Genomic DNA, 11400 nt, shown 5'->3' with positions numbered 1-11400 from the left:
TACTGGAAGCCCACCATTGGTTAATGCCAACTCGATAACCACCTGTTAATAGCACTTGATTGAAACATATTTGGTCACAGTGTAACATGGATAGAAAACATTCAATTAAACTCTTTCACATGAATATATTTGGAAAATTCCCAGAGGAACTGGCAGATTATTCTCAGTTACGATTAGATATTTCCACATTTTCCTCGATACTGGAAGCCCACCAGTGGTTAATGCCAACTCGATAACCACCTGTTAATAGCCGCGCGTGTATGTGTGTGTAGCGATGTCTTCCCAGGGAACCGTTTGTGGCATCACTCTCCTCCTGATAGATTCCCTTCTGGCCTAGGGTGCACAAACAGGCTCTTGGTGACACCGTTCATCCGCGCTTTCATGATAAATAAAGAGCTTCACCGCAACAGCGACAACATGCTCCAATCGCTGTTCAATTAGAACTGAGTGGATTTCCGAGCGCCGCTCGCTTATATACCGATTGGTGATTTCAATAGCCTGTTTTGAAAGCAATTTTAAGACTATTGAAACAAGTTTTTGGATCAAAAAGTAACAAGTATATAACGCGTAGACATTTTATCTTTCGAATGAAGTGTTTATCATACCATTTCGTTCAGTTGTTTAGGAGCTATTAACGCTCAAAATCTCGGTCTCCGGCGTAACGCTTTCGTTTTCGAAACTTTGATTTTACACCCCGGTATAGAAATGAAAGACGTAGTCCTACGTCAAAAATAAATACCCGAAAAATAGTTTTAGATGCAACCTTCAGCGACACAGCAGAACCAGCAGAGAAATTTCAGCGGCTAAAACACACCATTAATTTCTCGATGTTATCACAAACTAAATGAAGGAAAAAACTAAAAGCTACACTTACACTGCACTACATATGCTATGTGTGCATGCGATTGCATCATCCTTTCTTCTCCTCTTCTCCGCTCGTTTTATAGCTCGGGTCGCGATCGTCGCGAACAAGCAGTATTGGCCATTTGTATTCAAAGATCCAGCCAAAATTGTTACTCCCGTGGTCGAGTGGTTAGCGTCACGCTTAACATGTCACTGCTGAATAATTCAATTTTAGTACTTGTTCAAATAGCTAATAATAGCGAATGTTACATGAAATCAATATATAAATTGATGCGTGCACTAAATAATGATATCAAATGTGAAAAACTCTCATATCAATCGATGTTTATTTTGTTCAGAACAGAAAAAGAGGTTTATTTTATTTGCCCAATATTTTTGATGAAGCACCCATTGTCATGAAAGGAAAGCATTTTTTCCATGTCAACATACCAACACACCACGCGTTGAGTGGTGGTGGTGTGGTGTCCGATTCGCTTCTTCTACTCTATGCACTGCCGGTGCTTGGGGTGAAAATGCAAGAGAAACTGTACACCATGTTCGAACATCATGTGAAACATTGAGATTAAACATCGTATGTCCAAACGTATGTCCACGAATACAAACATGTCACATTTTCTAACATAGGTACGAAAAAGACAGGTGGGTAATGTCGAGGACATAACCGGAGTGACGTAGGACTATACAAAGGGGACAGCTTTTGCTAAATATATATTTTAAATATATTGTTTTATTTTCTTCTGCTACGTGAATACCTACCTATCTACCTGAAAAATGGATCAGTTTACTGTTTACTCTTCATGAACATGTTGGGGGTTCTGAAAAGAACCTTTGGTGTTGTGTTCTTGCGTTTTTTTTACAAACTTTCTCAATTTTTTCTCGCTGTCATATAGTTAATTCTTGATTTTTTTCCGAAGGCTTTGTACTTATTAAATGTTCAACGCCGGGCATCTTTCGACGTATGCACATATCGTACAATCAAAATGATGGCTGTGATAGGGGATGCATAGGTGGTCATCAGCTCATTCACTATCATATATTTCACTATTGAGCACATTACCGTACCTTAAACTGTTTCCGTGTTTCGGAGACGAATGAATTGTAAGATTTGTAGTTTCCGCAAACAAAGTAAATAAAAATGAAAAAGAACTGAGGTTTTGGAGACGAACTCTACGATCTGTCGAGAAATAAACGAGCTATAAGCGTTCTGAAAAACCAACAGTAAATACATGGACGAATGACCTTCGGATTAAAGCCCTTTAAAATAAGAACAGAGCAGCAGGAAATACATAGAGGCGAATGAACTGCAAAGTTCAAAGCCTCTTAAAAACAAAGAAAGAAGAATAAGGAAATACATAGCTCATCATGTTGCTCCTTAGTTATTTTTCTATACAATGCAGATGTAACGTCATTCATTTTTCAACATCAGTTATCAACCAAAGAAAGCAGTTCTTGCTACCGAGAAAATTAGTTAATGCCATCCTGCATACAATGTGTTGTAATTTGAAGCCATTTTTATTTCGGAAACCATGCATGGGTTTGTGAAAACTGAATGATCAATTTAAAAGACCCCAACCACCAATAAGTTCAAGAACAAGATAAACAAAATAAATCAGTTTATGTCATATTATGTCTCTTTAAAATGCATTGGTATTGTGAAAAACTTTCAATAACTCTTCTTTGAAAGGTTTAATGGCCCTGAAAAGCGCCGTGTTTTATGGTGGCTGGTTTTGCCACCAAAGCAGTCTGTATAAACAAACTTTTTCCTTCTTCTACCTGCTTCCGTTTTGCAATTGCGTTTGCCACTCGCTGAAACTAGTTGTTGCCACCGAACCGAATGTGCTCTGTTCTGTTCGGTTTTGCGGGGTTTTTTTTTATTGTTGTGAGCAGCTTTGCAAGCCAACTCGAGCACTCCGGCGGCCGAAATTCTATAACCGCTATTAGGTATACTGGTGCTCCGGCACCAATCCGTTGATGCGATGTGATGTGAAACGATGCCACACAACCACACTGATTTACGGTTTGAAAGAGAATGATATATTTTTCAGCGGATCCGCGCCTTTTGTACTCTAGCGGTACACACTCACAGGATAGAGACAAATCAGCAGACTAAGCCAAAGGGGCGAGTCCAACGAGACGAACGAAAGAGCGTTGAAAGGCAGCGATAGAGGCGAATGAACTGAAAAGTTTAAACCCTCTTAAAGCCAAAAAGAAGAAGAAGAAAAGGCAGCGATGGCAAAAAAATACATTCATTACGATTTGTTCGCTCGTTGGATTCACATGCAGGCTAAAAAGGGTCCTTTTCAGGATCACAAAATTATCTTTAATCTAAAGAGTTTATTGTTTTGTTATCACTCGATATCCCCATCTTGTTCGGCTAAACCTTCCTGTTTAACGATTGCGTTTGCCACTCGCCACAGCTTTCACAGTTGGAAAATTTCTTCCCATCCAGCTTGTGACATGTTGTACAGTAAATTATATTTAATGCGACGTGCCGAAACACCACTCAGTGTCGCAATGGAGGCGATTTTAACCTGCAATTGAACATTTGCGATGACAGTGGTACAGTGTCGACTTTCAATGTGGGGTCATAATTTGGACCTCGAACTTTATGTTTACAAAAATGTCCAACTAAATATGTCGCATTACAGGTCCGTCCAATTAGCTGAATATCGAGCTAAATGTAAATTACTGTACTTTCAATCTAGAAGCAATTTAAAAATTAATGAATATTGAATAATCGGGAAAGTCCCCAACCATAAATAAACTCAGAACAACTGCCAAATTCACATACTCATCATATACTGGCAAACAAATTATGAAAAAATCAATTTGTGTTTTATTATTATTTTGGATATTATTTTAGAAAGCATTGAACTGTATTTCGTAAACTCTTTTTTGAAAGGTTTAATGGCCCTGATAAGCGCCGTGTTTTATGGAATTTTAGAAAACTTAGTACTCGTGGTTTTGAAAAAAAAACCATTTCGAACGCCCTCGATGCCGCCTTATTCTGGATTTGCCACCAAAGAACAAACTTTTTTCTTCTGCTACCAGCTGCCGTTTTGCGATTGCGTTTGCCACTCGCTGCAACTGCCTGTTGTTGTCTTGATGTCCACCGAACCGAATGTGTTCTGTTCTGAATGCGGGTTTTCTTATCGTCGCGAGCAGCTTTACCAGCCAACTCGATCACTTCGACGGCCGAAACTATATAACGCCGGCTAGGTGGACTGGTGCACTGGTTCTAACGCGCTCGGTCTAGCTACCCTTGCGGGGAACTCCAGATCAACACGGTTCGGGCGGGATTTTGCCTTTCCCTTCACTTTTCCTCCTTTGCCATGTCCAGACATGGCTGCTTAGGTTGGTTTGTTGAAGTGTTTTGATGCGAACCGATGTGGTGTACGGTTTGAATGAGAATGATCGTTACGGCAGCGGAGCGGGGATTTTTAAGCTGACTGGCTGGCTCGAGAATTACGCATGTGTGAGACAGCGACCAATGTTTCGTTCATTTTTTTCTTTTTCCTTTCCAATGGTGCTTCATTCTATTTCGCTGCTGCTCTGGTTGCCCGTTTTGGTCGGTACGATTTGAGGAGCACAAAATGGACCAATCAAAAATGGGCACATAGTGCATTTGGACAATGCTTGATATTTCACAATTATTCAATTATTTATCTCAAGAAAAATGAAATGTTATTCATTATGATAGATGCGTAGATATATTTCCTATCAATTGATGCCAAAACCATTGCGATCTATTGAGAAATGCTCGAGTTATAAGCGTTCCAAATTTTTTCCTACTTGTTCAGTGCCTAGATTTCCATTTCACCCCCTATATCTTCCGGTTAGACGTAGTCCTACGTCAAAAATCATGTTTGTACTCAAACACAAAACTGTGAACAGCAGCGTGGACATGTTTATTCCGGACGCAGTGTTTTTTGTGAAACATGGAAGACTGGCTTCGAGTATCGAGGAAAATCTGGAAAGAACTAATCATTGCTGAAAAATACTCTGCCAGTTCCCCTGGGAATTGAAAAATGCATTGATGCGATAGAGTTTATTCTAATGTTTTCTATCCATGTAACATTGCGACCAAATATTTTTCAATTAAGTGCTATTAACAGGTGGTTATCGAGTTAGCATTAACCACTGGTGGGCTTCGAGTATCGAGGAAAATCTGAAAGAACTAATCGTTGCTGAAAAATACTCTGCCAGTTCCCCTGGGAATTGAAAAATACATTGATGCGAAATGTTGTCTAATGTTTTCTATCCATATAACACTGCAACCAAATACATTTGGTTATGTCATTTTTCAATCAATCGCAATTAACAGGAAAACTTCTGAAAATTATTCTTCCCCATCAGTAGAAAATTTTCGTATCTTTATTTTGACGTAGGACTACGTCTTTCATTTCTATACTGGGGTGTAAAATCAAAGTTTCGAAAACGAAAGCGTTACGCCGAAGACCGAGATTTTGAGTGTTAATAGCTCCTAAACAACTGAACGAAATGGTATGATAAACACTTCATTCGAAAGATAAAATGTCTACGCGTTCTATACTTGTTACTTTCTGATCCAAAAACTTGTTTCAATAGTCTTAAATTTGCTTTCAAAATAGGCTATTGAAATCACCAATCGGTATATAAGCGAGCGGCGCTCGGAAATCCACTCAGTTCTAATTGGAGCATGTTGTCGCTGTTGTGGTGAAGCTCTTCATTTATCATGAAAGCGCGGATGAACGGTGTCACCAAGAGCCTGTTTGTGCACCTTAGGCCAGAAGGGAATCCATCAGGAGGAGAGTGATGCTACAAACGGTTCCCCGGGAAGATCTCGAAGCAGCCGCTACACACACACACATACACGCACGGAATTCTTTCCGTTTGGATCGAGAAAGATCCGGAAAATAATCTGCCAGTTCCTCTAGGAATTTAGAAATACATTCATGTGAAAGAGTTTATTTGAATGTTTTCTATCCATGTAACACTGTGACCAAATACATTAGGTTTAGTCATTTTTCAATCAATCGCAATCAACAGGATAGCTTCTGAAGATTATTCTTCCCATCAGTAGGATATTTCCGTATCCAATATTGGATGCATAAAACCTTGTGCCTCCAACGTAACGCTCTCGTTTTCGAAGTTCTCCAAATATTCATTCATTCAGAATGAATTCAGATTCAACTTCATACAAATGATCTCTAAATCAACGATAGTCCTACGTCACCCTTGCGGTTATACCATAGATATAACCCACTTCCTGTTTTTATTTTATTTTTCAATCGATTATTGCTCAGTCGCCGAAAGTTTTAAACTTAGAGAGCTCATTCCCCTCTAGTTTGCCTTCCAAATTGCCATCGTAAACCACACCTTCTCTCGATGCAATCACGCACGAAAAGCATACTTAAGCGATTTTCTAGTGGTGAAACGGAATCATTTTTCGTGAGGACATCGACAAGACAACATTGAAAAATTTTTTCATGTGTAATTTTAATGTTTTCTAACCATATAACACTGCGACCAAATACATTTGGTTTTGTGATTTTTGAATCAAGTGCAATTAACAGGTGGTTATCAAGTTAGTATTAACCACTGGTGGTGGACTTCATGAAAAATCGAGAAGAATCCGGAAATATGTCATCGTTACTGCAAAATAATCTGCCAGTTCCCCTTGTTTTCTATCCACATAGTACTGCTGCGATCGAATACATTTGGTTTGGTGATTTTTCAATCAAATGCAATTAATCAGCAGGAAAGCTTCTGAAGATTAATCTCCCCCATTAGTAGGATATTTTCGTATCGAATACAGTTTGCGCGCGCAATGGAAAATGTTTCGCATCGCGAAAAACATATAATTTTCAATCGATTATTGCTCAGTCGCCGAAAGTTTCAAACTCAAAGAGTTAATTCGCCTCTAGTTTGCCTTCCAAATTACCATCGTAAACCACACTTGCTTTCGATTCAGTCACGGACAAAAAGCATACTTAAGCGATATTCTGGTGGTGAAACACATTCATTTTTCGTGAGGACATCGACAAGACAACATCGTTACTGAACGAGTTGAACGAGCTGGACGAGCTGGATGGTGAGGAATCAAGGGATTCATTACCTGGCCTGACCTAATCTGAAACGCATTCAGTTTGTTTGGGATTGTGACGGAGCGCAGAAAAGCTGATCCATCAGAAAGAGAAGAGAAGACGACCGAGAGAATACCAGCATCGAAAATTGGTTCCACTTGAGACATCGGAGCAACCGCCACACACACATACACACAAACATACACGCGCGCAACTCTTTACGTTTGCTGATTATCGAGAAGAATCCGGAAAGAAGTGATCGTTGCTGCAAAATAATCTGCCAGTTCCCCTTGGAATTGAAAATTACATTCAAGCGAAAGAGTTTATTTTAACGTTTTCTATCCATATAACACTGTGACCAAATACAATTGGTTTTGTGGTTTTTCAATCAAGTGCAATTAACAGTGGTTAATGGTGCTGGACTTCGGGAAGAGTCCGGAAAGATATGGCTGTTGCAAAATGATCTGCCAGTTCCCCTTGGCATTGAAAATAACATGCAAGCGAAAGAGTTTATTTTAGTGTTTTCTAACCATATAACACTGTGACCAATTACATTTGGTTTTGTGATTTTTAAATCAAGTGCAATTAACAGTGGTTAATGGTGGTGGACTTCGGGAAGAGTCCGGAAAGATATGGCTGTTGCAAAATGATCTGCCAGTTCCCCTTGGCATTGAAAATAACATGCAAGCGAAAGAGTTTATTTTAGTGTTTTCTAACCATATAACACTGTGACCAATTACATTTGGTTTTGTGATTTTTAAATCAAGTGCAATTAGCAGGAATGCTTCTGAAGATTATTCTTCCCCATCAGTAGGATATTTTCGTATCCAATATTGGATGCATAAAACATTGTGTAGCGCCAACGTAACGCTCTCGTTTTCGAAGTCCCCCAAATATTCATTTATTCATTCATTCAGAATGGATTCAGATACAACTTCAAACAAATGATCACTAAATCAACGATAGTCCTACGTCACCGTTGCGGTTATACCATAGATATAACTCACTTCCTGTTTTTAAAATTAAAATTATGAATGAAAAATAACATCTGTGTATTAAATTAGTATTCTATTTCAATGAAAAACACTTTGTTTGTAGGCGGTGAAAAAATCTCATAAGAAAATACTTTTTGAAGACAATTTTATATTATAATGAAAAGTCTCTATAAAAATGTCGGAAATGTATAGACAAATGGTTAAATAAGATTGAGGAATACGTGTTTTAAGTAATTTAATAACACGATGTGAAAAAATTCATTTAAATTTTTACATTTTAAAACTGGCTTCGTGTCTTCTAATCTGATAAAGATTACACTATCGAGTTTGGGACCCAAATTGAAAGTCGCCACCAGACGTCGGCACTGACAACTGAGCTGAAGAGCTGTTCATAAAAAAAGCTCTTTTAGATGAGCTGAGCTGTTCTGAGCTGTTCATCATGATAAGCTGGATTGCACACCTCTATTTCCGCCAGGCAGCTTGGTTTTGATGTCTCTGTTAGGGACCCGCCGCATGTGTCGTCAATTTCGACCAATCAGAAGTGGGTATTTCCGTTAGGATAGCTGTTGAGATTTTTCAATTGTTCGATAGTTAGTTTCATGACATATATTATTTTCTTCAATATAAAAAATTGTTATGGTATGCCGAAATCGATTGACGCAAAAATTTCATCAATCCATTGAAATTGGCCAATTTTGACGATGTGCTCGACTCAGAAAAAAGGCGCTTGTTACGACAGCAAAGAAAGGCAACGCACTGATTCCTGTAGCGAGTTTTATTCAACTGCTTCAAAATTTCAGTGGCCCGTTCAATAGGTTGGCCTTTCAATTCACCGTCGAATTTTAGGTTAAATCTAGATCCTTATCTAGTTCGTAAGTAGGTTTAGAACTAGATTATAAGTTTTTATCAAATTTCACCTGAATGCTACTATACTTTATTTTTCTGACTATTTCACTACACGTTAGTTCTCCTGTTGTTTTGGTTTGTTATGTTCATTTTTCCTACAGCTTCTATACGTCACATCATCGCTGCTGACAGCTTATCATTGGAACGGTAGAACCGGTTGAGACAGGGTGGCCAGCTCGACGGTACCGTCAACATCCTCCCCCCGGTGCTTCCCACCGTCTTCTGGGACAGCACGAGCATCCACGTCGAGCACGGCGAGTTTTGATGTCGGCCGCCTGAAGGTTCCCTGTTGCGTTCGCACTAAGGCTTGCCGAATCTTGCCGTCACAGCCTTGGAAGACCTGGGTCACTTTGCCTCGGGCCCATTCGTTGCGCTTTCCTCCGTCTGCAACCAGCACTAGATCGCCGACCTGCAAAGGTTTGGTTTCGGCGAACCATTTTGGTTGCCTACGGATGACCGGTAGATATTCGATCAGAAAACGCTGCCAGAACTTGTCCAGTTGCCGTTGAATTCCACCCCAGGTTTCCCGCAAATTATTTTGGGATTCGCTAATCCCCACACCAGTCTGCTTCGCTCCACTAGAATTTCCCAAAAGGAAGTGATTGGGTGTTAAAGCTTCTGACTCCTCGGAGTCAAGGGGTAAGTATGTCAGAGGCCTCGAATTAACCGTTCTCTCCGCTTCTACAACCAGCGTTAAAAGTTCTTCATCGTTTAATTTCCCCTCCATGTATGCATCCTTCATAGCCGACTTGACAGACCGTACCAACCTTTCCCAAGCGCCCCCCATGTGTGGAGCCCCGGGAGGTATGAAACTCCACTTCGTCGTTGTGCTGGTGAATGTCACAGACAACTCTTTGTCGATCTGCTCACGAAGTATACGTTCCGCACCTTGGAAGTTCGTACCGTTGTCGCTAAAAATTTCCATTGGCGACCCTCGACGACCGACGAATCGTCGTACACAGGAGATACAGGAAGCCGTTGACAGACTATAGGCAACTTCAAGATGAACAGCCCGAACGGTGAGACACGTAAAGAGGGCGATCCATCTCTTCACGTTCGACCTTCCAACTTTCGTCAGGAACGGGCCAAAATAATCCAGGCCTACGTAGGTGAACGGACGGTAATGCATCGCTAGGCGGGCTGGAGGAAGTGCCGCCATCGGTGGATTGCTGGGACGTGCCTTGCGGATCTTGCACAGCTGACACTTATAGACCACTGACTTAACAAGCTGACGTAGACTCGAGATGGTAAAGCGCTGGCGCAGTTCGTTAACGACGGTTTCGTTGTTCGCATGTCGATAGCGACGATGATAATCTTCCACCAGAAGTCTCACTGCTCGGTGCTTTGGTGGCAGGATGAATGGAAACCGGGCATCGAATTACAATTCTTTTGCCGCAGCTACACGACTTTGTTGCCTCAGCAAACCATTTTCATCTACTGCGGGCTTAATTGGTACAGCTTGCTGTTTCGATCAATTGACCCATGACCTTTTTGTTGAGAATCTCTCTGTTCAAGAACCGCCGTTTCGTCTGGATAGCTTTCTCGTTGGACCAGCTTCATTATCGTCCGTTCAGCGTCGAGCAGTTCAGCTTGTGTAAGGGATCCGCACCGCTTCTGTTCCGGTTTAGAGAAGTTGAAGAAGAAACGTAGAACGTAAGCCGTAGTGCGTAACATCCTCTTCCAGGTCGAAAATCGTTCGAAATCCAGCACTGGTTCCATCGCGAAATGAAACAACACCGAAGGTCTAGCATCTTCGGTTGTCACCTCCACCGTTCCAGTCATTTGCGGCCATTTCTCCTCGGGAAGTCGCAGGAAATCCGGCCCGTTAAACCATTGGCTATCTGAGTGGAAATAAGGTCCTCGGCCCCACTTGGTAGCTTCATCTGCAGGGTTAAGTTTGGACGGTACCCACCGCCATTCACTGACATCCGTGATCTCCAATATCTCGCCTACCCGATGAGCTACGAAGGGTTTGTAGCGTCGCGGGTTCGACCGTATCCAAGATCTTGCTGTCGAAGAGTCTGTCCAAAGGAATCTCTTGGAGAACACAACCGGATGATTGTCTTGCACGAATTTAAGAAGACGCGCCCCAAGGACGCATGCTTGCAGCTCGAGCCTCGGGATGGACATCGGTTTTAGCGGAGCTACCTTGGATTTTCCGGAAACTAACACACAGTCGCCTACGGTCGTTCGGATATAAGCTGCACACGAATAAGCAATCTCACTTGCATCGACAAATACGTGATGCTGAGCATCCTCATACGTGTCTTCTGTGGCTCGGGGAAAATAACATCTGGGTATTCTCAATGTTAAAATGAACTCTATCATCCTTGTCCAGCGGTTCCAGTTTTCGAACACTTCATCGCTTACTGTTTCATCCCACTGCGTTCCAGCTCGCCACAATTCTTGGATAAGCACCTTTCCATGGATTATAAACGGCGCAAGTAATCCCAGGGGATCGAACAACGACATTACGCACCGCAGGGTGTCATGGTGCAGAAGGTTCGTAACTTCATCGCTCATACGGGTGGAGAAGCTCAATTCGTCAGAGCTTGAGGTCCACAGCATTC

General features: G+C 41.3%; 1 protein-coding gene across 1 annotated transcript; it reads right to left on the bottom strand.

The window, feature by feature from the left end:
- Nucleotides 1–10264: 10264 nt before the first annotated feature.
- On the bottom strand, nucleotides 10265–11398 carry LOC129773866 (uncharacterized). The gene has a single exon (XM_055777525.1). It carries the CDS (start codon nucleotides 11396–11398, stop codon nucleotides 10265–10267), a length of 1134 nt encoding a protein of 377 aa, XP_055633500.1.
- Between the last annotated feature and the right edge of the window lie 2 nt (nucleotides 11399–11400).

Source organism: Toxorhynchites rutilus, chromosome 3 (assembly GCF_029784135.1).
Source record: "Toxorhynchites rutilus septentrionalis strain SRP chromosome 3, ASM2978413v1, whole genome shotgun sequence".
NCBI lineage: Eukaryota > Metazoa > Arthropoda > Insecta > Diptera > Culicidae > Toxorhynchites > Toxorhynchites rutilus.
Note: the sequence above shows the minus strand (reverse complement) of the source record. Positions and strands in the feature narration are given on the sequence as shown.

Excerpts from the sequence above, each read along its gene's own strand:
- LOC129773866 (XM_055777525.1), bottom strand. The coding sequence starts at position 11,398 with ATGCTGTGGACCTCAAGCTCTGACGAATTGAGCTTCTCCACCCGTATG.